Raw genomic sequence first — 26,759 nt, 5'->3', positions numbered from 1 at the left:
CACACCCTGTGCCTGCAGTCAGAGATCATCAGCAGTGCCCATTGGACCACACATTAGCACCTCTCCCCTCTCATGCTCTGCATGGGACATATAGAGCTCTGTGGTCCGACTGCTCCCATTTCCTTCTCTGCTGCAGAATGTAGGTGTGACGCATGGTGCTCTGTACCTCAGGGGAACACCCAGCACCCCCATGTTCATCCTTGTAAAATGATTGTGTGGTATCCAATGCAAAATTTGTCATGTTGGGTGTCTTCGGAAGGCTCATGATGTACTGAGCATGGTTGTTATAGTAATTGTTACAGTAATGTTATAGGTTATAATTTAATGTATATAGTTACGAGGCTGAAAATGTATCCTCATGGCTTAAAGCAAGCCCAAACAAAAACTCTCCAAGAGCAGAGCGTCAGTTCACACCTCATCAGGGCAGGTATGGGACAAACCTAGCCTCACGGGAACAAAGGGTTCTGCCCTAGGCAGTAACAAAAGGATCTGTTAGACTCTGGAGGGAGTCACCCCCATTCCTTTGGTCAGTTTGAGACTGCAACGAGGTAATGCTCACCTGACTCTGAAGGTGGGGGGACAAAGCCAAGAGGGAAGAAAGAACATGATAAAAGGGAGAGACATTTGCCATTCTCTCTCTCTCTTCCACCTACATCTACAGACACCACACCAAGCGACTGAAGCACTGATCAAAGGGGAGAGCCTGGCTGAAGAGCAACCAGTCTGTCTGTGGTGAGAAGCATCTAAGTTTCTAAGGGCATTGAAAGTGTTAAGATCAGCTTAGAATGCATTTTGCTTTTATTTCATTTGACCAAATCTGACTTGTTATGTTTTGCCTTATAATCACTTAAAATCTCTCTTTATAGTTAATAAATGTGTTTGTTTTTTCTACCTGAAGCAGTGCGTTTGGTTTGAAACAGGTCAGAGGCTCCCCTTTGGATAACAAGCCTGGTACATATCAATTTCTTTGTTAAATTGACGAACTCATATAAGCTCGCGGTGTCCAGTGGGCATAACTGCAAGATGGAGGTTCCTAGGGTTGTGTCTGGGACTGGAGATATTGGCTAGTAGTGTCATTTGGTTGCAAGTAACTGGGAGCAGCTTACATGCCAGATGCTGTGTGTGAACAGCCCAGGAGTGGGGGTTCTCACAGCAGAGTAGGGTAAGACGGTTCCCAGAGTCAAGGATTGAAATGACCTAGCAGACCACTGGTCCAGATAACACTAGACAGGAACGTCACAGTATGTTTGTTTAACTCTGAAGCAGAGGGGAAGAGGAAGGGTAGTGGAGCACCCATAGGGACACACATCTCAAAGAACTTCAGTTACTGCACAGGGTGAGTAACCTTTGTCTTCGCATTGTGTCCGTATCTCAGGAATAGTCAATTATTTTTTGTCAAGGTCTACATTTCTTGGTCAAAGGTATAGTCAAGGTCCAGCCTCCAGAGAAAATAATAATAATAATAAAAAATAATAGTAAGTAAATGAAAAGATTTCAGGGTCCGTTCAAAAGGGTCTGGCGGTCTGGATTTGGCCCACGGTCCACCTATTGACTATCTCTTATGGGTGCTTCACTTTTAGGTAATTAGAAAGCAGTGCCCCTAATTGGAAGGCTGGGGTTTCGGAGTGACACTGACTGTCTATAATAGGACAGCATATCCTAGGAGAGTTTCCGTTGTGACGTTGTGTGTAATAGCTTAGTGCTGGACAAAAGTGTCAGACGATGCCCATGTAGCTGTTTTGCAAATGTCATCAATGGGGACATTATTGAGAAAGGCTATCAAGCTGGATAATGAGGGTGTGGAAAGGACAGTTACCTGTTCTGTAACTGGCGTTCTTTGAGATGTGTTGCTCCTGTCTATTCCACAGTAGGTGTGCCTGCTCGCCACAGGCACCGGTGCCAGAAGTTTTTCCCTTAGCAGTACCCGTACCGGGGGAGCACTGTGGCGACCCCTGGAGTGGCACCTGTATATCACACTATAAGGGGTGCTACGGGCTCCCTCTACCCCCACAACTCCGACAGAGGGGAAGGAGGATGGGATGTGGAATAGACAGGAGCAACACATCTCGAAGAACGCCAGTTACGGAAGAGGTAACTGTCCTTTCTTCTTCGAGTGATTGCTCCTGTGTATTCCACAGTAGGTGATTCCAAGCAATATCTGTTGGAGATGGGTAGGAGTTCATGATGGTTCGGGATGAAGTACCGCCCTGCCAAACCCAGCGTCATCCCTAGACTGGGAGACGATCGCGTAATGCGAAGTAAATGTGTGAACTGAGGCCCACGTGGCCGCCCTACAAATGTCCTGGATGGGGACATGGGCGACGTAGGCAGCTGATGAGACCTGAGCCCTCATAGAGTGTGCCCTTACAATCGGTGGCAGCGGAGTCCCTGCCAAGTCATAACACGTGCGTATGCACGAGGTGATCCAGCGGGAAAGCCGCTGGGTGGAGATGGGTTGCCCCTTAGCCCACTCGGCCGAGGCAATAAAGAGTTGAGAGGATTTCCAGAATGGCTTAGTCCAATCCAGATAAAAAGCCAATGCCCTACGCACAGCTAGCGTGTGGAGGCGGCGTTCCTTGTTAGAGGAGTGGGGCTTAGGACAGAGCATGGGGAGGAAGATGATCTGCTCCATATGGAAGGTGGAGACCACCTTCGGGAGGAACGTCGGGTGTGGGCAGAGCTGGACTTTATCCCTATGGAAAACGTATGGGGGGTTCTGAGGTTAAGGACCTCAGGGGAGATATCGTGGGCTATACAAAACTCCCATAGGTTCAGGGCTTCCCGGCAGAGGGCTAGGGAGCGAGTCCCACCTTGCCTGTTGATATAGTACATGGCAGTGGTGTTGTCCGTGAGGACTCTGACCACCTTGCCACGGAGGTGCGTGAGGAACGCCACGCACGCCAACCAAACCGCCCTGAGCTCCTGGATGTTTATGTGAAGGGGCAAGTCCGGGGCCGACCACGTTCCCTGGGTTTGCACGTCCCCCGTGTGGGCTCCCCAGCCCAGGTCCGAAGCATTGGACATCAGGTCTATGGACGGGTTGGCCTCGCTGAAGGGAACCCCTTGCAACATATTGCTTGGGCAGGACCAGCATAGAAGGGAAGTGAGTATCAGAGATGGGACCGTGAGAACTTTGTCCAGACTGTCCCGAGCTTGGGAGAAATGGGAGGCCAGCCATAATTGGAGGGGCCTCATACGGAGCCTGGCATGGCAGACCACGCAAGTGCACACTGCCATGTGTCCCAGAATCCGAAGACATGCCCTCACCGTGGTCACCGGGAAGGCCGTGACCAAGGCGATGAGATCCCTTAGGATCTCGAACCTGTCCAGGAGGAGAGAGGCTGTGGCCCTGGAGGAATCCAGCAGGGTCCCACTGAACTCTATGCGCTGAATGGGCACTAATGTTTATTTGGTCTTGTTCACGACCAGGCCTAGATCGGCGCATGTCGAGAGGAGCAGCTCTATGTGGGACTCCATTTCGAAACGGGACTTCCCATTGAGGAGCCAGTCATCCAGGTAAGGGAAGATTTGTACGCCTTCCCGCTTGAGGTAGGCCGCAACCATAGACATACATTTCGTGAAAACCCTGGGTGCCGTGGATAGGCCAAAAGGGAGGACCATGAAGTGGTAGTGGTCCATTCCCCCCATGAATTGGAGGAAGTGTCTGTGTCTCTCGAAAATATAGACATGAAAGTATGCGTCCTGGAGATCCAGGGCCACGTACCAGTCCCCTGGGTCCAGGGAGGGGATAATAGAGGCCAGGGACACCATGCAGAACTTGGAACGGGTTAGAAACCTGGTCAGGTCGCGCAGGTCCAGAATAGGCCTGAGACCCCCTTTCGCCTTCGGGATCAGGAAGTACCGGGAGTAGAACCCTTCCAGTGCCCCTAGATGGAGCAACCGGTCCACCTCCTGATGCAGGAGGCGGACATGTTCCAGGTCCCACAGGGCCATCGTGGATGGCAGGTGATTTGGCGGGGGTGAGGTGAACTGCAACACGTAGTCCTTGGAGATAATACTGAGGACCCATTGGTCCGAAGTTATGCGGGACCACGCCCTGAGGAAGGCAAACAAACAATCGGTTGCAGAACACAAACTTTATTAAATCGGGGGGTCTCCCTGGCAACAGGCCCGGTGCCCCCCTGCAGATAGTCAAAACCGCCTCTTCCCTTGCCTCTTGCCCTTAGAGGGACCAGGCTGCGGGGCAGAGCAGGACTGCCTCTGAGACCGACACTTCTGGTCTCTGGGCCTTTTGTCCGGGGGCTCATATCTGCCCCTTGCAGGCTGAGCTGCCAGAAGCAATTTGGCTTTGTCCTTAGCCGGAGGAACATAGAGGCCCAAGGTCTGCAAGGTGGTGTGGGAATCTTTCATCCCATGCAGCCTGACGTCTGTCTGGTCTGCAAAGAGCTCCTTGCCATCGAACGGGAGGTCCTGCATCAGTGATTGTGCCTCCGTCGACAGCCCGGACAACAAGAGCCATGACGCCCTGCGCATGGTGATCGCGGAAGCCATCGAACAGGCCGCCGTGTCTGCCACATCAGACGCCGCTTGCAGGGCCACTTTTGCTGCTGACAACCCCTCTTCCACCAGGGCCTTGAAGTCCTTCCTGTCCCGGTCTGGGAGGAGGGGCTCAAATTTAGGCAGGGACTCCCACAGGTTGAAGTTGTATCTGCTCAGTAAGGCCTGGTGGTTGGCTATGCGAAGCTGGAAGCTAGCCGACGAATAAAATTTTCTGCCAAAGGAGTCCGGTCTCCTGGTGTCTTTGTTTTTTGGGGTGGGCACGGGCTGGCCCTGACGCTCTCTGTAGTTTACCAATTCCACAACGAGCGAGTTGGGTGCCAGGTGTGAATATAGGTATTAATGGTCCTTCGCCAGCACAAAGTATTTCCTCTCGGCCTTTTTCGACATTGGGGCCAAGGAGGCGTGAGTTTGCCACAAGGAGTTTGAAATGTTGGCAATATCCTGGTGCAGAGGCAGGGCCACGCGGCCCGGTGCTGAGGGAGACAGGACATTAAAGAGGGAATCGGACGGATCCTCCATCTCCTCGGCCTGCAATTGGAGGTTGGAAGCCACCCGCTTTAGCAGGTCCTGGTGTGCCTGAAGTCCTCCTGCGGGACCGATGGCGGAGGTGCCGCTCTGGTGTCGTCCGGTACCGGAGAGAGGGCCCATACGGAGCTGGGCACCTCGGTCGGTGCCGGGGTGTTGATACCGAGGTCAGAGTCCTGGCCGACTCCTGACCTGCCGACTTGTCTTGTGGGAGGCCAGAGGAGGCCGATGGAGCCCAGGACACTCCAGCAACTGAACGGGCCTCTGCTTGGGCTGGCACCGATGGCCACGGTGCCCACTGGCACCACTGTTCTTGCTACAGACTCCCTTGCCATTGGTTTGGCTGAGCACGGGATGGCAATATGTGCCCCGGTGGAACGGCGTGGGCAGAGGGTGGGTGGATGTGTGCCGAGGCCGAGATCGCTGAAGAACGCTTGGTGCTGCGGGAGCGGTAGGAGCGGCATCTGTGGCGTCGTCTCCACCAGGACCGGGATCTCAACGATGATGAACGGTACCCACACAATGAACTGCTTTGGGACGCGTGACGGCGACGCAAAGCTTGGTCCCCTGATGCCGAGGTACATCGAGGGGAGCCTCTGGCATGGCACCTAGACGAGCGGGAGCTGGAACAGGAGCGGCCATTGGTTCGGCTGAGCACGGGATGGCAATATGTGCCCCGGTAAAATGGTGTGTGCCGAGGGTGGGTGGACGTGTGCCGAGGCGGAGGTCGCCGAAGAACGCTTGGTGCCACGGGAGCAGTAGGAGCGGCATCTGTGGCGTCATCTCCCCCGGGACCGGAATCTCGACGATGATGAACGGTACCCACACAACGAACTGCTTCGGGACGCGTGACAGCGATGCAATGCTCGGTGCCCTGACGCCAAGGTACCCCGAGGGGAGCCTCTGGTGTGGCGCCTAGACGAGTGGGAGTGGGAACGGGAGCAGCGACATCTGTCCCGTTGAGAGTGTCCCCGCGACTCCCATCCTGACGGCAGCCCAGATGGTCTGGCCGGCATCTACGGTGGCCAGGAGCTGTTGGAAGAGCGACTGCTGTGCGCCGAGCGGTGCGGGGCGTGATCTTCGGAGCGGGAACTGCGGCTGCTCAGAGAGGTCCAGTGGGCACCCAAAGGGGGCTTGCCTCGCGACCTAGGGCCCGTGCCTGATTGCGAGCTCGGAACGGGCAGGGACATAATACCCTTCAGAGCCTGCACCGCCTCCAGCGTCGACGGCATCTGTACCGGTGGGGTTGCCTGGGTCGACAGTACCAGGCTGCTCTGCTCCACATGAGTCAGAGCCTTAGAGCCTGGGCTAGATCGAGGGCTGCCCAGCACGGGACCAGCCTCCCCCTTGTCCTTATCGCTGCGTTGTTGCAAGGCCGAGCTCTTACCTTGCTTTTTGGAGGGAGAACGGGCGCCGACTGGTCGAAGGGGCTTTTCTATGTACCGACGACGCAGCAGCTGGTGCCGAGTCCGATCTGCGCACCGGCATTGGAGTCAGCGCTGACTCCATCAGGAGAGCTCAAAGTCTGAAGTCTCTCTCCTTCTTGGTTCTTGGCTTGAACGACCTGCAGATCTTGCAATGGTCGCTGATGTGAGTCTCACCCAGGCAGCGAAGACACTCAGCGTGAGGGTCACTCCTGGGCATAGAACTGCAACAGGAGTCGCACAACTTGAAGCCTGGGGCATGGGGCATGCCCTAATCCCGTTCTACCCACTGAAGAACAATCTACAACGGTACCACTAAGGTCGAGAAGAAAGGCTACAGCAGAGCTGGAGCACAAAAGTTCCGACTACCTTCACTGGCGGCAAGAAGGAACTGAGGGTGGGGGGAGCCCGTAGCTCCCCTTATAGCGGGATATACAGGCACCACTCCAGGGGTCACTGCGGTGCTCCCCCAGTACGGGTACTGCTAAGGGAAAAATTTCCGGCACCGGCGCACATGACGAACACACGCACCTACTGTGGAATACACAGGAGCAATCACTCGAAGAAGAATGTGCTCTGATTGAGGTAGGAGGTTATCTATCATAGGTTAAATGTATACACTGCAAGATCCACTTTGAAAGGCGTTGTTTAGATAGGGCAGTGCCTCTGGATCTTTCGGTGGTGGAGAGGAATAAGTGTGGTGATTTTTGGAAAGGTTTAGTCCTAAGTAAAAGGCTAATGCTTGTCTCATGTCTAGGATGTGTAGAACTGCTTCCTGTTGGTTGCTGTGAGGTTTTGGGAAGAAACAAGGAAGTTGTATTGGTTGGTTGAGATGGAAAGATGTTGGGACCTTGGGTAGAAATCTTGGATGTGGGCATACCGTAACTTTGTCCTTATAAAACAACGTGCAAGGCGGATATGCCATAAAAGCCACAGTTTTACCAACTCACTGGGCATAAGGGATGGCAACAAGGCTGTTTTCATTGATAGGTGCACGTATGAACAGGTTGCCATCGATTCAAATGGGGGGTCTAGTCAGGGAACATAGAAGGATGAGGACAAGGTCCCAGGCAAGGGTCAGGTCTCAGATATGAGCATAAAGATTTTGAAGACCCTTCAGAAAATGTTTTGTAAGTGGATGTGCAAAGATGGAATGACCATGTATAGGGCAGTGAAAGTTAGTGATTGCCACCAAGTGTACCCGAATGGAGCCTGTGGATAATCCTGTCTATTTAAGGTGTAGTCCAGGATAAGCGGTAGCAGAGTACATGCTGCATCAACTTGGTGGGAGGCACACCAGCTGTGAAATCTAGTCCATTTGTGCGCCTAAGTATGTCTGGTGGTGTCACACCTGCTATTCAAAAGCATCTATTTGATTGTGTCCAAATAGGTTACTTCTGAATCCATGGAGGAGCCAGGCTTTGATTTGGAGCATGTATGGCTTGCAATGGAGGATGCGTCCTGTGAAAGGAGCCGTGGTGTGAGATGGAGGAGATAAGGCTAATGTTGCTGGTGACTACGCCTGATGAGATTGGGCCTTTTGTAGACTAGTCCTGGAAGAATGCTGATGCTGCCTATGGAGTATGGGGAGTGGGAGAAGCAGTATTCCTGGAATGGCTTCCCAGTTTGGGGTGGAAAGAAGAAGTGAGCCCTAGTGCCCCATTCTCCTTTCTGTTGCCCATCTCCTTGTGAGGGGGCCAGGTGAGCTGGCAGCTTTTGTAGAAGTGGACAGCTGTCATCCAGGAGACGGACTGAGACCACCCACATTCAGCCCCTCTCTACAGCCATAGAAAAACAACTTGTGTTCATGCTCAGGCTGGTTCGGATTTTAACTGATGACCTAGAAGCAAAGGAGTCAGACAAGTCCAAATTCCCTGATCTATTCAGTCTCCCTAAATTTGGGTTATTTTAACGATATGTGAGCGCTGTGCTATAATTAGGATAGGCATGGTGGTAAGAAATCAATACATTCTACAAATTTAAAAGTATCATAATAGTACTGGCAGGTTTTTCACAACGGTTGCTGAGGACCTGTTATTAGAACCATATGGACTGAGCTTATATTACTGCTGTCAGATTCCCCTTAATGAACAATAAGTAAGTAGATTCCTCTATGATAAATACCATATCTTCAAGAATACATACATCTTGAAATGGACAGATTTGTAGCTTGATAATGGTACATTACTGTGTATCTTATCTCGTCCTTGAAAACATGGACAAGCCTTAGGGACAAAGAGCTTAAGTCAAGGACAGCAACTTTCTTGATGTATCTGTAGAAAAAACCCCACTTATAACTATAAGTAAAGTCATCTACATTTTCTCAAAATAAACCCAAATATATCAGTGCTATCTGGGATTTAAGAAGCAAGACTAAATGGGAGTCAACGTGTGTAAGGAGAGACCACAGCATGAGAGAAAAATAAAATAATTTAAAAAACTTAAGTCAGGATGTGAAAATGAGTATGTTTTAAGAGTAGGATACTTTCCTTTAAAAATATAAAAAGCAAATGAAACAAAAGCAAACAGCAAGAAAAGAGAACTTTCCTGGTTCATTGGTTTCATTATGTGCAGTGATTGGATTTCAGGAAGTATCTGGCACATACGCAGGGAAAATATAGAGAATTGGCTTTAATGAGACAAGAAAACACAATCAAGCATTTTAATTGCCAAAGTATTTCTTCTTTTGAATGTTTAGGCATTCTCTTGCTGTCAGGGTTCCCTCCCCACTCTGAACTCTAGGGGATAGATGTGGGGACCCACATGAAAGACGCCCTAAGCTTATTTCTAGCAGCTTAGTTTAAAAACTCCCGGAGGCACAAATTCTCCCTTGTACCTTGGATTAGGTAATGCTGCCACCACCAAGTGATTAGACAAAACTCAGGGAAAAGGACCACTCAGAGTTCCTACTTTCCCCTAATATTCCCCCAAGCCCTACACCCCCTTTCCTAGGGAGGCTTGAGAATAAACAAGATGAGCACAAACCAACCTTGGGTTTTTTTTAGACCACTAAAAAAAAAAAAAACCAATCAGATTAAAAAAAAAACACAACAGAACTTTATTAGAAAGAAAAAAGTTAAAAGAAGCACCTCTGTAAAATTAGAATGGAAGATAATCTCACAGGGCAGTCAGATTCAAAACACAGAGGATTTCCCTCTGGGCAAAACTTTAAAGTTACAAAAAGAAAGCCAGGAATACACCTCCCTCTCAGCACAGAGAAAATCACAAGCCAAAATAAAAGTAAGCCAACGCATTTCCTTGCTAGTATTTAGTAATCCTAATAGAGTTGGATTGCTTGCTTTCTTGATCTGTCGCCGGCAAGCACACAGAACAGACAGACAAAACAAAGCCTTCCCCCCCCATCCCAGATTTGAAAGTATCTTGTCCCCTTATTGGTTCTTTTGGTCAGGTGCCACCTAGGTTACCTGAGCTTCTTAACCCTTTATAGGTAAAAGGATTTTGTTCCTCTGGCCAGGAGGGATTTTATAGTACTGTATACAGGAAGGTTGTTACCCTTCCCTTTATATTTATGACACTTGCCTATAGCATAACAAAGCTTTTGCTATGATCTCACCAGTGCTACTTCGTGTTTTAGCTGGAGTGCTTCCCCCCACAATAGTTCCTCTATAATAAAAAACAAAACTTGGAGCAGAAATTAAGGTTTCACAAAAAGTCAGTCTTCATACAGAAAATGCAACTTCGCAAATGCTATTGTTCACTTTTTGTTGTCATCAATCTAAATGATGATCTCTCAGCATTTACCGCAAGCAGCTTATGCTTCTACCATGTCTGTCCAGGAACCATAATTCATCAAATACCCACTGGCTGTGCAGCACTGGCTTGAAGAAACTTGGTGAGTTGTCTCTTATGGCAGAATCTTGGCATGATTTTTTTTTAGGGCCATCATTTTTTTTTTTCTAGCAGCAATGGCAGGTAGCTTTCAACACTTTTTCATCCCCAGCACTAGCACGGAGCTTCCAGTCCAGTACCCGCATTGTGCTGGATATCAGTGGACTCTCTCAAAAATCCTCTAGTTTGCTATGAAGGTTGTGTAACTTCTATCCAGGCAGCTTGAAGAGGACATTTGAGGGATTATCCACTGCCTCCCCAGCTCTAAAACTGTAAAAACTAATTTATTGCAACATTTTGCTCTGTAACTTTAGGACTAGAGCAGTGGTTCCCAAACTTTAACAACCTGTGAACCCCTTTCAATAAAATGTCAAGTCTCGTGAACCCCCTCCTAAAAATGACTATTTCCAGGGATTTTCTCCTTTACCCAAGTATAAATTATGAAAGCAGTGATCTTGGAAATATAAAATTTGTTTTATGACATGCTTATTACAGTTTATTTTTAATTATTATTTATCATTACAGTATTTTTATTACGTTATGAAAACAGCAACACTCTTCCAAGATCTCACTTTCGTAGCTTGTATAACTTTGAATAAGCCTGTTATAAGACAAGGCTCCTATGTTTCATCAACGAGTATTAGCTGTGAAACAGCATGAAGGTATTTAAGAAGCCAACTCAGAGTTCCTCCTACACAAGCATTCAGGTCTTGAGCAGTCCAGGCAAACAGCGCATGTTACAATAAAGCTTAAACTTGTTCTTCATAATAATTTTAAAAACAATACTAGCTGCCTATTTAATTTGAAAAACAGCAAAAAATATCCACCTCCCTTTCCATTTCTTATAAGGAGTCTTGAAGTTTAAATCTCCTCAGTGTGATAGGTATGCTTGCTTTGATCTGCTTAGCTCTTGGAAGTCCAGGGGCTTCGGGCTGCTGGCCCCGTGCTGCCCAGGGTCTCTAGGGACAGCTCTGTCCGCCATTAGGGAATTTTTTCTTGAGAACCCCTTGTAACATTTTGTGAACCCCCAGGGGTTCACAAACCCCAGTTTGGGAACCACTGGACTAGAGTAATGGTCAGTCAACGATTACTCTGCAGAATTTTTTGGTAATCTTAAACCAAATATTCAATTTCTAAACATAAAAAAAAATCTTTCACTAGTTTAAAAATATCACAAATTGCTAAATCATGTAACACTTGATCAGCAAAAAAAAAAAAAATGTAAAATTATCTTTGTGTGAAATTGAGCTCTGAAAGAGCAGTTCCCTGTAAAGGGCTTATCAAATACTAGGTTAAGTATCCCTAAGGTCACGAACATATCCTGAGGCTGCAGTAACTTATGCACTTTCCTTTATCTTTTAATTGGTATAATTTAACCCATACTCTTTTGTTCATAAACTTGTTTTGCTTTCATTATAAAGCATCAGTGCTGTGTAAGTTCAGTAAAGTGTCTGCTTCTAGAAAGTTAACAGACTGGAGTGTTTTACTGTCTCCGTAAAGGCAGAGAACCTAACACCCTCTCTCTGAGGGTCCAGTGAGAGGGACTGGTGCTTCTTGCAGAACAATTTTGGGGTGAATTCAGGGCTGGAAGGGTACTAAGGTCAGCCTGCAAGAACTAACCATGTTGGGCAAAGACTAGATGAGGCTTGTGGGCTGCAGATAGGCTGCTAGAGTCAGAGCTCTGGACCACAGCTACACAGACACAAGATATGCGGCAGATGGTGACCGAACCCCTTAACTGGCCTGGATGAACACTACCTACTTTAGAACGAAAGCTTCTCAGAACAGGGACTGACTCATATGTTCTGTACAGCCCCAGACATGGTGACTGTGCTGTAAGACATCAATAAAAGAAAGGATACTTGTAAAATTAATTTTTCTAATGATGTAATATATTAATTCTTCAAGATTATGAGAATTTAGTTTCTACAGACTTCTTTATGCAACAGAACACCATCTTTTAGTATGGCTCCTCTGGCATAGTCTTACTGATTGAAAATATTCACTTAAAATAACCAATATGAGAACTTTCAATTGTAATAAAACCTAAATAAATCCAAACAATTTCAGCACTCAAAAAGCACTGAAGTGGAAAGGAAACTCGTTAATAAAAACCCCATGTGTTAATAATAATGAAACTGCAGTAGCCCAATAAAGAGGAAAATTAAAACTTTTATTGCATGCTTTGAAGTTAGTCCTAGGACATGTGGTGGTTGCAGATATTGAATTAAGAACCCTTCTGTTCTTAAGACATTAGATACTGACGCCAAGAGTGAAATCTGAAAAACACTTCAAGCTAAATGTTACCAATATTTAAAAAGTTGATCAGAATTATCAAAATTATGGCTGACTACATTACTTCCTCATTTTGACTTTATTCTAGGAGTCAGGTACTGTATCTAAACAGGGCATCAGTTCCCCTTGTAAATAATATTAGGGTCACTAGATGGCACTACTGCAGCTGGTATTACATGCTCTGTTTATCTGAATGTATAAATGCAAGCAACACCATCCCCCATTTTTGTCAATGGGTAGCTGAGATCTGCATCTGGATGAAAATCAGCTGACTAAAACCAAACCAAAACAAGACAAAGATGATGTTGGTAAGAAAAGGGAAATAATCTGAGGAACACCTTCACTCTAACAGTGCAATGTAGCCTAGCAGATAGCGCACTGGACTAGGATAAAGATGACCTAGTTTCTAGCTCTGGCACTGGCCTGCTGGTTGACATTAGGCAAGTCAATTCATCTCTCTGTGCCAGTTTCCCCATCTATTTAATTATCCCCATTTTACTTACCTCCTTTGTAAAACCCTTTGAGATCTAATGACGAAAAGAGCTAGATATTAATTTCTCTTACTATCAAATGCATCTGCCCCCACATTGCTAAATCAAAGAGCAGCCTCGGAGTTCTTAGAATCCTCAGTGCTGTTGCATCCTCAAACAGCCATGGTAGCAAAAAAGCAAAACAACCCCCCTCCCCCAAAATACCAAACCAACCTCACTTTCATCCATGACTGGCCAGAAGATTGCACTCATTTATCAGGCAGACATGGCCAGTGTAATCCATGCCTTTATGTTCTTCTGCTTGATTACTGCAACTTGTATCTAGGAATGAAGCCTCACACTGAAAAATCTCCAGTGATATAAAATGCAGCAGTCTATTAACAACTGTGACCATGAACATATCACTTTGTTGCTTTGCTCTCTTCACTTCCTTCCCATTGAATACAGGCTCCAGTTCAAGTTCTTTTTCTTGATATTGAAAGCCTTCACAGGACTGGCCCTACCCAGCAGAGAGAGACTCTTTCCTACCATCACCTCCCACAAATAGCTAGATTCTACTGGAACAATTCGTTGACCAATGTGGGAGATTCACAAGTGCAGGAGACAGAACTTTCACAGAAACTGGACCTCTATCATGGCACTCAGTTGTAAAAGAACAATCAAGCTTGTGGAGATAAATGCAAAATTAATTCATTCAGTTTAGCTTTGCCACAATAAATTCATCACACGCCACACCCACTCTCCCACACCAACCTATAAACTAATCACGTTATTTCTCATACAGGCTGCCAAGGAAGAGTGATCATTATTTCCAATATTAAGTATAAGGAAAGTGCTCAAATACAGCAATGATGGGGGTGATGCAAGTACTCAAATAGAAGTGATAGTAATCTGAATTCTATTGCCAGTCATTGCTGCTTGGTGTGTGCTTCACAAACCGTATGAGATAGTTGTTTGTTGTAGAATCAAAGAGTTCTTTGTTCAAGCTAGTAACCTGCCACGGAGGGGCAAAAACTGAATGGCAGCAAATACTAAGCAAGCAAATCAGATAAAGGTCAGTATTTTTCTGTACTGTTTTGGGGAAGCAGGATGAAGAGAACTGAACTATTATTAATTGGCAAGTTAGTGGTGCAGGGGATTGCTGAAATATACGTACAGCTATTTGGGGGGGAAAAGGGAATTGCCTTCACTTCTCATAAGCCCCATACATTTTCTTCACATCCTTAACTACAGTATATACAATATGGGTTATTCTGATATAACATCTGTTAAAGATAGCAAAGATTTAACAAAGTCTAGTAAGAAAAACTGGTTTTCTACATTCCAGATCCTGACTCCAAAACACAACAGCAAAATAGTCAAACTTCTGCAAAACATCAGGATGACCATAGACAATGTTACACGTACTTTATGGAAGATACATTTTGATATCATAACTATTTTACTGTAATGTTTTCAATGAAAGATTTTTATATAGATAACTATATAAACTGTATTGTAGAAGTTTGTTTGGGGAAAGCTGGAGATTTTGGCAACTGGCAAGGGAGCATTTATTATTTATACTATTTTTATTATGGTAGTACTTTGAATATGTCTACACCGCACTGTAAACGTAGGCTCAGACTCAGGTTTGAGCCCAAACCTCCCTACCATCCACACACAAAACCACCTGACTCAGGCTTAGCAAGCACTCAAGTCCTAGGACGCACCTGTGGGGGTGAGTTGAGGTCTGAGTGCTGCTGAGACTCTGGTCCAAGCCCTGTTATTTTACAGGTGGGTGCAACTCAAGCCCCAGACGTGAATCAGAAGGTCCACATAGTACAGCATGGATGCATTAGCATGGTTGAGAGACCTGTGTCCAGAAATTATAAACCCAGTTTACCATGCAGCGTGGGCATTCAATCATGGGCTTTAAAATACCGAATCCACAAGCATGGATCCACAATACAGCGCAGACCATTCAGAGGCCTCAGTCAAGGCCCTTTTTTCCCCCTAAGTGCTGAACAACTGTCCCTATCATGGAAAACTTACACTCTTAAAAGAAAAAAAAAAAAAAAAAAGAGAAAGGAGGAATAGAATAGAACAGAAACAAACAGGCACGTCACGTTAGTTCCATTTTTTTTTGCTCCCAAAGCCAAAATGTGGGGGAGCGGGGGGAATGCAATAATAAAAATATGCACAATATTTATATATTTTATATATTAGCTGAATGTTTCTGATAAACCAATCAGCAGTGAAAGTTATTCATATTATTTAAAGTCATTTCTCAAGGGTCAGAATTAGTTCACCTTAAAGTGTGAATGGGAAGTTCACTACTCAGAGGAGTAGTTACAATCCATCTGCAGACTCAGCTCTGTATTTGTTTAGTCAAATCATTTTTTAGATTATCTTCTCAAACAAGCTTATATCTGGAGAACAATTCCACATCAAAGAGTGAACTTTGCAGCATGAAATCACAAAATACACAGGACCCTACCCATAAATAGCATCTCTACAGTCCCAAAGGATGAGCTGAAGAGTGTAGGGAAAGAGGCAACAGTCACCCACCCACAATAGTCTGTTGTGGTGCTGCACAAGCATTGAGACAAAGTATATCAGTAGAATCAAGGACAACCATGTGGTTTAATGTCACCATCATGGTTTTCAACATGCAAGTCCCCATCCATGTGCTGTCTTCACTTGTCTTTGTCCCCTCCTACTGCAGCTCAGCGTTTCTCTCCTCCATTTTTCTTCTGTGTACCTCTGAACCTCCAAAATGTGTAGGCTAAAGGCAACTGTTCACAAGTTATTTTGTGTATGTACAACTGTGGCCTTACAGCTGAAAATTATATACTTTTACAATTTCTTTATTGCAATAAGTGTACAGTATATGTAAGTTTAGTTTTATTCTAGTGTACTTTGCTTATATCTCAGTATTAAAATACTGAGCATTCATAATTCTTTTGAAAGGTTTCAGAGTAGCAGCCGTGTTAGTCTGTATCCGCAAAAAGAAGAACAGGAGGACTTGTGGCACCTTAGAGACTAACAAATTTATTAGAGCATAAGCTTTCGTGGACTACAGCCCACTTCTTCGGATGCATATAGAATGGAACATATATTGAGGAGATATATATACACACATACAGAGAGCATAAACAGGTGGGAGTTGTCTTACCACCTCTGAGAGGCCAATTAATTAAGAGAAAAAAAACTTTTGAAGTGATAATCAAGCTAGCCTAGTACAGACAGACAGTTAGATAACAAGTGTGAGAATACTAACAAGGGGAGACAGATTCAATGTCTGTAATGGCTCATTTTTTTATCATTCACAGACATCCATTAGCTTGGACGTTACTCAAGAGTTAGATTTGCTCATTTAAATTCATAATGGACGCTACTCAGACATATCCCCTTATGTGGGGCTCACTCCCTCTGCTGGACTGCTGCATCACCATACTGACTAGGGTGATCAGACAGCAAGTGTGAAAAATCAGGACACGAGATGGCGGGGTAATAGGAGCCTATATAAGAGACCCAAAAATCAGGACCGTCTCTGTAAAATCGGGACATCTGGTCACTCGAATACTGACCAAGATTTATCCTGCTTCCCAGAGCAAGAGCAGCTTTAGATTCACTGCTTTCTACAATAGAGCTTTGGAATGTGAACATTTCTTCTAGAAACTGCCCAGAACTTCAAATGAATTGGATTTTCAGTAAGTGGAACCTGTTGATAAACGATTTCAGGCAGCTTGAGAATTGTGCCTGCTGACAGCAGATATACCCTCCTTGATGAAGATCACAGAAATGAGAGATACAGAGAACAATGGACGAGATACTTAAAGCAGACTATGGAATGCAGGTGTAGCAACCTGCAGGGAACCTGGAAGAGCAGAGGTGGCAGAAGGGAAGACTTCAGAAGGGGCACTATTAAGTCAGTCTGTATGCTCATTGCTAGAATGGTAGCTGCAGTTGCAGCATCTCTGTAAATAGTTCTCTTAATAAAGAGCCAATTTAGTTTTAGAAATATGGGATCCTTTACAATGAATGGAAGATGATGTGTCCAAATCCCCACTGTTGGGATCTTACCCATTTCCCCAATAATTGAGGACTGCTCCCTACAATACATTTGCATTCTTTCCAGTCTAATTGAGCAAACTCAATTCACAGTGGAGTTTTCACTACTTTCCTTACAAAGATTATTCTGGTGAAAGATTAGGGAAGAAAATTCTGCTGTTCATCCTCAGTTTTCCACCCCCAGGGCTCCAGTGTTTGGCTAGCCTCTGTATACACAGCAATATATTTTCTTCAAACAATTTGTCTCATTCTTCTTGCCTTTCAGTTTCCTTTCTGGTAAAGAAGTACCCAGAACCGTTCACAGTATTATAGATGTGGTCACATCAAAGCATAAGTCGGACTATAACCATTCTGGCCCGTGACACAATTCTTCTCTTTATAAGTCAACCATCTTATGTTGCCTTCCTCACAGGACTGAGATAAGGCTTGATTATGTTATGTTTGTGAATGCTTTAAGATCTTCACATGATAAGCACCCTAAAAGCCCAAGGTAAATTATTCTCACAGATGTTTCACCCCTACCCACATCACCACCTTGGTCTTTTCTTGATTGATTTAAAGTGAACTAGCTTTTCTGAGGTGTTTGTGAAGGTTCAATTTTCTTCCCCAATCATGGATTTAATAACTTTTAGGATACTATATAGCAGTTGTTAAACACTCCTTTTGAAAAAATTAAAACAAACTGACTTTTTCCTCTCCTTAGTCCATTATGAAAGCATAGTGTGCAAAATCTTTAGTTTTAAAATTCAGTGGCGACACATACTGTATTGGCCAAACTGTACAAAGGTAAAAGTATGAACATGTATTTTTAGCCACTGAAGAATTTTAGCCAGTGAAGCTTTTATCAAAGTCTATTAAAATTTCATTAGGTTGTTTATAAGAATGATTTCATTATTGTCCTTGTTAAATAAAACCTGACTGAAAAAGGCAAGAAATAGACTTTTCATCTTTTTACTCACTTTGTGTGCATGTTTAATGCAAGTTAATTACTGCCTGTCTTGATTATAGGACTTTGCTTTTTAAAACAAAATACTAAAAAGCTATTTAAGATGTTGCATATACTATTTAATCTTAATTGAAATAAAACAAGAGGGGGGAGTTTTTGCATGCTATTTTAATGGTTAAGAACATTGCACTAGTTTGGCTTCAAATAACCAAAACACAAACAAGTGATAAAAGCACCGACTTTTTTTGTTTTTTTTTTTTAAACAAAACAATTTCAGGCATTGTAATGCATTTTTTAAGGAGCCACATGAGTTCCATGTAGGTTATTTATACATAGTATGGCACTTTGATTCTTTTAACAGGTTATTTAGTTACCCAGGATAGGTAGGTACAAAATCCTTGGCTAAAATTCTCCATTCTAGCAAGAAAAAACTATTTGTCTACCCCCAACCTTTTTTTTCCCCCTCTGAAAGTTTTCTGAAAAGATGCACCAAAGTATGATTTCTGATACTTCATATTTGTTTTGTTGCCATTGACAAAGATGCCAAGTCAACTTTTAATTTAGATCCCTGGTAATTTATTAACACACAAACACACACACACACACACACACACACCCCTCAACCACTACCATCAAAACAAAAACTGTCCTGCCCCTTATAATTTAATATTCTTCTGGAGGGCTGTTTCAATCTTAGAAGGAATTACACAAGCTATGAAAGAAGTCAAATTCGAGTAAAGGAGACAATTTAAAATGGCAGCATTTGCTCCAGGTAAAGCAATTACATGACATCCACTGGCCTGGTATCCAACCATACATTTTAATACACCGCATTTGTTATTTAAAAAGTAGCATATATATCAATCCAGAAATAAGAACAGTTAAAGGAACACAAATGACGTACATTAAAACAGGCCTGTATATTTTCATATAAATCCCACAGCCCTACCAACACTGTAGAGGGTTTCTATTGCTTTCTTAATTCATCTGAACTACTATATATTGTGAGGCTTTTAATAGGAGCAGCCTTGGGGGAAAAAATTACAATTGGAAGGGAAAAGAAAGTTATGACAAGTAAAAAAAAATTCAAGCATTTAAAAAAAAAAAAAATCTTTACTTGCAAAATTAAGCCGCATGCTATTGTATGATTTATATTTAAATTTAAAAAGACTAATTAGACAAATAAAAATAAAACCCTAAAAATGGCAATTCTATAAATAATGAACATTTTGATTTCACTAGACTTTAATGAAAAACCATTTGGTAATTAAATACTTCCTACTGTCCATTAGGTTGATGAACTTTATTAGGGTTAAAACTATAACAAAGTTCATCCTAAAACATTCTGCAATGCAAAATTATTTTCTCTCAAGGAGTGTCTAAATAAATTGAATGCTATGAATTACAAGCAATCTTCAGAAGCTGACTCACATTCATAAAACTTTATACATCTTTTTAGAACTAAGAAATTTATACTACTAAAAAAAAAAAAAAAATCAAACATGCATCACTTCCATACATTCTGATATCATGATTTATATTACATTATGTAACACCTTTCTTCTAAACAGCAGCAGTTTTATCATACATTTGCTCCATTTTCTTTGGATTTTTGATCTTTATCTTCATTCTTTACAATATCCTATAAAAAGGGGAGAAAAGGCAGTAGCGTAAGTTCTGTTAGCAGTATCCCTAAACTAAGCTGGAAACCAATTTAAAGGGCCTATAAACTTAAAATGAAAACAAGGTATACTGTTTTAACTTGTTAAAATATCAGGTGTGTTTTATGAAAACTATTATTTCTAAGCTGCAACACAATTCCTTTCTGAAAAATTAAGGGCCCACAGATTAAGCTAGGCACAAAATTAGGTCTATTTAAATTACCTGTTTTATATTCCCATGGATTTTTTTTTTTTTTTTTAAAGAAACCAAAAACATCTAGAGCAGGGGTTGGCACGCGGCTCACCAGGGTAAACACCCTGGCGGGCCAGGCCAGTTTATTTACCTGCTGACATGCAGGTTCGGCCAATCGCGACCCCCACTGGCCGCGGTTCACTGTCCTGGGCCAATGGGGGTGGCAGGAAGCGGCGCGGGCAAGGGATGTGCTGGCTGTGGCTTCCCGCTGCCCCCATTGGCCCAGGATGGTGAACCGCGGCCAGTGGGGGCTGCGATCGGCCGAACCTGCCGCATCAGCAGGTAAATAAACTGGCCCGGCCTGCCAGGGTGCTTACCCTGGCGAGCCACGTGCCAAACATTGCCGACCCCTAATCTAGAGTGCAATGTTTTGCAACCTAAACAGTGTTACCACATGCCAGTATATGAGAATCTGAAAGTGAAACTGACTAAATTGGCTTGTTTATTTTCATTGTTCAAAATAAGTAAAATGTAAAAACTAAACAAACATGAACAGTAGAAAGCAAATTGGATTCTTAAAATTCAGTTTTAATGATCTAAGATGCTGTTTTTAACACGTTAATTACATTTAAAAAAATAAAACTTTCTTTAAATGACTGGGTCCATTCAGTTACTGATCATCTTCCTCATGTGCAAGTAGTACTCCTGAGGGCATTCTGCACCAAAAAATTAAAAATTCTGTACCAAAAAATTAAAATCTGTGTGCACAGTATTTTAAAATTCTGCACATTTTATTTGTTAAATAAGTGTGTAGGCTCCAGCATGGCATTGGGGAGCACATGCCACTGACTGCACAAGGTGTGCAGCTCCCCCACCCCAGACACTGACTGAGCAGTGAGGCTGCACCCAACCTGACAGCACAAGGACAGAAACACCGCCTCTCCCCCCCAATGCCATATGCACCAGGTGTGGGCTGGCAGGCTCAGCAAGGCAGGATCCAAGTGTGGAGGGGCTTAGCGTGGGGGGATCCATGTGGGGATTGAGAGGGTTCTGTGTGGGGCAATCTGGGTGCAGGAGGGCTCTGGATGCACAGGGGCTTGTTGGGGGGTTCTGGGTGCAATGGTAATGGGACTCTACAGGGGGGTCCAGGTGAAGGTGGTTGGGGCTCAGCATGGGGGGGTCTGGATGTGGGGGGGGGGGAAGAGAGCTCAGCAGAGGTGTCTGGATGTGGAGGGCTCAGTGGGGTGGGGATCCAGGTGCAGCTGATTGGCCTCAGTGGGGTAGGGATCTGGGTGTGGGTGGCTCATCGGGGCGGTGCAGGGGGAGTGGGGCTCATTGGGATGGGGGGGGTGTTCTGAGTGCAGGGGGGTGAGGATCAGCGGGAGGGTCTGGATATGAGGAGGTCTGGATGAACAGGGGTTGGGTGGGTGGGGGAGTAGCTCCCTGTATAGGAATCCCTCCCCTTGCAGCTGAGGAGCGATGGGTGCAGGAAGCAGGGGTGGGGGGAGTTTGCAGAGCTTCCTACAGTTAGGGGAGAAATCTGGGGGTAGGTCTGACCCAGCCCCAGATGCCGTGCAGGGGAAGAGGAAGTCCCATCCTCTCCAGCCAGGACTAGCAGCTGAGCCTGGCGCAGGGTAGGGAGCCAGGTCTTCCCCAGTCCCACCCCCAGCCTCAGTGATTTACCTCTCTGCTGGCTGCCCTGGGCACCTAAAACTGCTGGGGAGGGTCGCATGACCACTCTTGTGGCTTCCCTTTGCTTCCCCATCAAAAAGTCATTTTTCTGCAGGGGACATAAATCATATGTAGTGGTGCAGGATTCCCCCAGGAGTAAAGTAGGAGATTCAGAGGTCAACACCATATCTAAGTAGCAGCTTCTGTGAGCTCTCCCACAGAGACATTGCTTTGGTGAAAAATTATGGAGAAACTACCATCTCTTCATGGATAAAGTTGAAGCTAGCTTTCCTTTATAAGTCTGACTTTGTCTATTGCCCTCATCTTCAAAACTACAATTCTCCTGAAATGTCACTTATAAGATTTTATGGTAGATTAGAATTTTTCTGGTAAGTCAAACAAATCTGGCATGTTTCCAATCTTTATTTGTTAATGGACCCTTCCAAGATGCCATATGGTGTCACTGAATCAACGTATAGCTGAAAGCAAGGAACTTTTGAGTTCTAACATCACCACTGCCACTAAGGCCAGGTCTACACTAACCCCCTAATTCGAACTAAGGTATGCAACTTCAGCTACGTGAATAACGTAGCTGAAGTTCGAAGTACCTTAGTTCGAACTTACCTCGGTCCACACGCAGCAGGCAGGCTCCCCCGTTGACTCCGCGGTACTCCTCTCGCCGAGCTGGAGTACCGCAGTCGACGGCGAGCACTTCCGGGTTCGACTTATCGCGTCCAGACAAGACGCGATAAGTCGAACCCAGAAGTTCGATCACTCGCCGCCGAACTACCGGGTAAGTGTAGCCAAGGCCTAAGTGTCAGCAATAGCCTACATTTATTCAAGCATTATAACATCCCAGTCAAGTAGATAAATAATATCATTCCAATTATAAATAAAGTGAAACTGATGCTTACATATGTAAGCTACTTGTCCAAGGCCACAAAGGAAGTTACTGTCACAAACAGGATTAGACTCCAAGCCTCCTGACACCCAAAGTTCTAGGCCTTATTCACCACACCACAATGCCTCCCATGCAAGTCTCTGGAAATACTCTACCTACCTACATCACAAGGATTCCCATATGATCCTTTTGCTCAACATAGGATTTAAGGTGGTGTATGGGACAGATTTCAACCAGTGGGTGATATGAAGGCAGAATTACTGTGGTTTTAGATACCTGAACTGTTACTTTTCATAGATAAGGTTACACCTTAAAATAGTTTCCTGGTTTTCAGATTTGTTTTTAAAAACTACACCACTCTATTAATATTTCTTTCACTTAAATGACCAATATGTATTTAGAGCCTTAACTACAGATTAATATGTACATTGTCTGGGAATATTCTGAAAACTCATTTTAAAATAGCTTACTTTATAAAGTGATTACATATAATAACTCAAGAGTTTCAAGATTCTAACCTTTTTAAGAACGCTGTGTATTTCATCCATAACAGTGGCTAAATTTTTGATTGTCTTATTCAGCTGCCCCTCAAATTGCAAATTGGTATCTTCTGAGGTCTTCAAATTCTCTTGTAGTTGGTTTAGGTCCTTTTTTACTTCTTTAAGCTCTCCAGACAGGCTTTTGTTAGAATTCTCCAAATGCAATATGGTTTTTTCATCTTCATCTGGGGAAAAAAAAAAAAGAAAGAAAGAAAAAAAAACCCAAGCTCAAGTTATCTCAAATACCTTATACTATGCCTCTTACCATTTCTTTCTGCATCCTAGAAAAAAACATTAGTACAAAATTTTAAAAGATAGTATTAAGCATTAGCACTAATAAAATGTGATAATTAATATTTAAACTCCTTGCATTTTGAGAAGTAAAATAATCTGTTATGCTGCTCCACATGGGGCATTAAATAATTAACTCCCCAGAAAAAGTCCTCAGGTAAAATAACCTGATTTTTTATGCAATTCAATATTGAACTCTGAGCTTGCTTGTTCTTTGTATGATATGGATTTGCACTTAATTTGACCAGAAAAGGCAAACACCACAAAGGACTAACATGGCTAACAATGGTTCTCCAACCTATTTGATTGGCCAATCAAAAGTGTTAGCTGTGCAAGTTCAAAGTGTGTGAGAGAAATACGGGAAAATAGAATTTAATAATGCATAACTGTTTTATAAATTCGGATCATAAACAAAAAAACTCTAGAATGTTTGAGTGTTATCTACTGTATATGTAGTATTTTATAATAAACATTTCAGAACAATCATGGTATATCTTCAAAGTACATTCTCAAACCTGTTTTCTCTTCCAGCAACTGAAGTTTTTGTTCTATTTCAGCCCGCACTCTTTCACTCTTCTCTAGTTTCTGCAACAGGCTCCCTACATCCACCATAGCTCCATTGTACACAATTAGGCCAACATTTTCTTCTGTGCCCTTAGATTCCTGTTTTATAGTAGGGGATGGTAGCAGCAATCTGTTTCCTAAAATAAATTAAGTAATGCTACAAAATATGTAAAACCATTAAAATTGTGTTAGTTTTCAACTGACCAGAATACTAAGAATGACCAAACTCGAACCTTCTGCCATGTGTTCAAAACCTTTTAAGACCAAAATCTTAAATATTTGAGAACCAAGGTGCTCTTTGCATATGTGGGGGAGGAGATAAAAAGCTGGTAGAGTCAGGTGGGAGGCCTGAAAAGAGCAAATGCCGTTTGCATAACATTCTTCCCATCCTCCTCTTATTGAAGGATGGCTGCATCAATTCGACTCCATGCTAAGGGAGAGGGGTAGAGTGGCTGCCCTTTGTGGGGAATGATACTGCAACCACGTTCCCCACAGGTAAGTAATCCTGATAATCAGCAAGCTCATCTACTTTCCCATTCCAATATACAGGGTTTGCACAATAAACACACCAGAGAGCATGGGGAGCCAGAAGCCCTGGGTTCTGCAAACTGTGCAAGATCTATGTAGACTTCACAAGATCTGCTGGTTTGAAGGGCTGAACTTGTAACTTTTTCAAGGGAATACATATTTTATCCATTCTTATCTCTATAATACAGCAGTGATTTTAGGTGAAGTTTTGCAATCAGGCAAATTAGTACTAACTACCTAACACAGAGGTCCCCAAACTTTTTCGTGCCTCCACTGTACCCCTGTCTATGCCTCCTGCCCCGCCAGCCACAGCTGGGAGCCAGGGGTGGGGCTAGAAGCAGACCTGGGGTAGAGTGGAGCTCGGTGACACTCCCTCCCCACCCCTGTGGGCTGGCCCGGGTCCCACCACACTCCTCTGAAACATTTCTCTGTACCCCCCCCCCTCGGGGGCACATCCCACAGTTTGGGGATCACTGACCTAACATATCTTCCTGCAGGGCTTCAGACTCTTCCTGATTTTCTTCATCTTTTGAGGTATCAGTTAATCTTCTGTAAAAGCAAGATTCTCGAAGTACTACCTTATTAAGTAGTTTCTTAACCTAGAATATAGCAAAGGAGATCAATATTATGTTAGTTTGTTGAATAATGCTATGATAATAGTTTGATATATTTAGAATAGTACTTTTAAAAGAAATATTTGATTTAAAATATTAAATTAAGTGATTGCATTAAAATGCAAAAAAGCCTACTGACTGCAACTTTAAACAAGTCAGGGAAAAAATAATATTTATAACATCACTAGCTTGCCCACAATGAATATGAAACAACCTTTAAATATATTATATACTCTTTCTGCAGCATTCCTGCCTCATCGCAAAACACATTTCTATATAATTATAAAACAGAACCTGAGCACGTGAAAGATGTAGTCCAAGTGTATATAGTATCTCCTCCATGTCCTTTTCAAGAAGGTATCCACAATGACTTTGATCAAAATAAACGAAAGCCATCAGAAGATCCCTGTTAACTGTAATCATCTGCGTCTTATCTTTCTCCTATAGAGAATACATTGCATATTAATTAGTAAGTTACAATATCAGTGTTTACTATTCTTTATAAATAATGACTAGAGTGCTTGGGTTAACAAGGTAAATTCCCTCTACGATTTTTACCATTTACTTTACGAGTCAAGGTTACTACTATTGCCAGTATTTTACACATTAGGCTCATACGTATAACATAGCTTTATTTAGTATGACATCTCTCATACAAGCTATATCCAAAAGTTCTTAACAGAATTAAAGCACAGAAGACAGTTTTTTGTACATGTAAACAGGAAAATATTCTTTTTTCCTTTTGCTCAGGCTACCATGGCTCTTATCAAATTACAAACATCCCTGCACCAATGGTATACAAGTGTGCTCATAGACAATGCCCCCTCAAAAACAATCTCAAATCTTTGAATTGACAATTATTTTCAAGTTAGAATATCCATAATTATGATTAACGAACATTAGAATCACACAAGATCCTGGGATTGATCTGCAGTTCTGCATGCAAGATTAATATTGTTTTTATACCTCCTTAGCTTAAAAGGAGAAAAGGGGTATGATTAAAAATCTGTTTTACTTTCTGATTTTTGGTAAATAAATCCTAGATTCACTATGTTATGGTTAGTTTTCATTGTTCTGAACTTGGAATGTGGAGAAAAGCCATGGTTATTTCTGAGGAAGAGGCTCTTTTTGTGTACGAGGAGACTTCCAAAAGGATTCCTGACATTTATATCCTAATAGTTTGTTGCATTAAAAGAACATCTGATTTACTGAGACATGAACATGGAAACAGCTTCAAGAAAAGGAACCAAGTTGGGATTAAATCACAGAAACCTCAAAGGGCCAAAAGAAACTTAAATGGCATGAACGCATAGGCTGAGCTAGGCCACACTTCTTTCTACCCTCCTTAATAGAGGGAGGCAATTTCACTGGATTTCTGCCTGCCTCAAATTAGTGCTTAAAGTCAGACCAGTTGTCTCTTATGGATGGGCAGGACTTACCCACAAACCTTTCAAGCTAATTAGTAGCCCACCTGAGAAAGTTTATTATGAGATAAAATTTTAAAGTAACTTATGAGAATTTAGAAGAAAACATATTTAAAGTTAGTCATCAGAAGCACTCCTCTCTAACTTATTTAGATGCAAAGTTTCAGGCTAAAAGGAAAGTTTTTGAGGGAAACAAACCAGTGAACAGATTTTATAATGAAAACGAAGGAGCAACCTTAACTGGTACTACTTTAATATTACGGCTATGT

The 26,759-nt window shown here is 43.5% G+C and overlaps 1 protein-coding gene and 1 long non-coding RNA gene across 3 annotated transcripts in view; one reads left to right on the top strand and one right to left on the bottom strand.

Moving 5' to 3' along the window:
* The first annotated feature begins 659 nt into the window (after positions 1 to 659).
* Positions 660 to 7,969, top strand: LOC122174348 (uncharacterized). Its single transcript, XR_006176037.2, has 3 exons — positions 660 to 732; positions 3,430 to 3,516; positions 7,861 to 7,969. It is a non-coding gene; the product is annotated as an uncharacterized LOC122174348 (long non-coding RNA).
* Positions 7,970 to 18,254: 10,285 nt separating this feature from the next.
* Positions 18,255 to 26,759, bottom strand: part of CCAR1 (cell division cycle and apoptosis regulator 1) — a 47,031-nt gene continuing 38,526 nt past the window's right edge. For both annotated transcript variants that reach the window (XM_005297306.5, XM_005297307.5), the window contains exons 21-25: positions 25,361 to 25,507; positions 24,931 to 25,051; positions 23,876 to 24,061; positions 23,049 to 23,254; positions 18,255 to 19,746 (exon numbers count right to left, since the gene is read on the bottom strand). In XM_005297306.5, coding sequence (XP_005297363.2) covers positions 19,687 to 19,746; positions 23,049 to 23,254; positions 23,876 to 24,061; positions 24,931 to 25,051; positions 25,361 to 25,507 — 720 coding nt within the window. In that variant the 3' untranslated portion in view covers positions 18,255 to 19,686. The remainder of the gene's footprint in view (positions 19,747 to 23,048; positions 23,255 to 23,875; positions 24,062 to 24,930; positions 25,052 to 25,360; positions 25,508 to 26,759) is intronic.

This window comes from Chrysemys picta, chromosome 7 (assembly GCF_011386835.1).
Source record: "Chrysemys picta bellii isolate R12L10 chromosome 7, ASM1138683v2, whole genome shotgun sequence".
Lineage (NCBI taxonomy): Eukaryota > Metazoa > Chordata > Testudines > Emydidae > Chrysemys > Chrysemys picta.
Note: the sequence above shows the minus strand (reverse complement) of the source record. Positions and strands in the feature narration are given on the sequence as shown.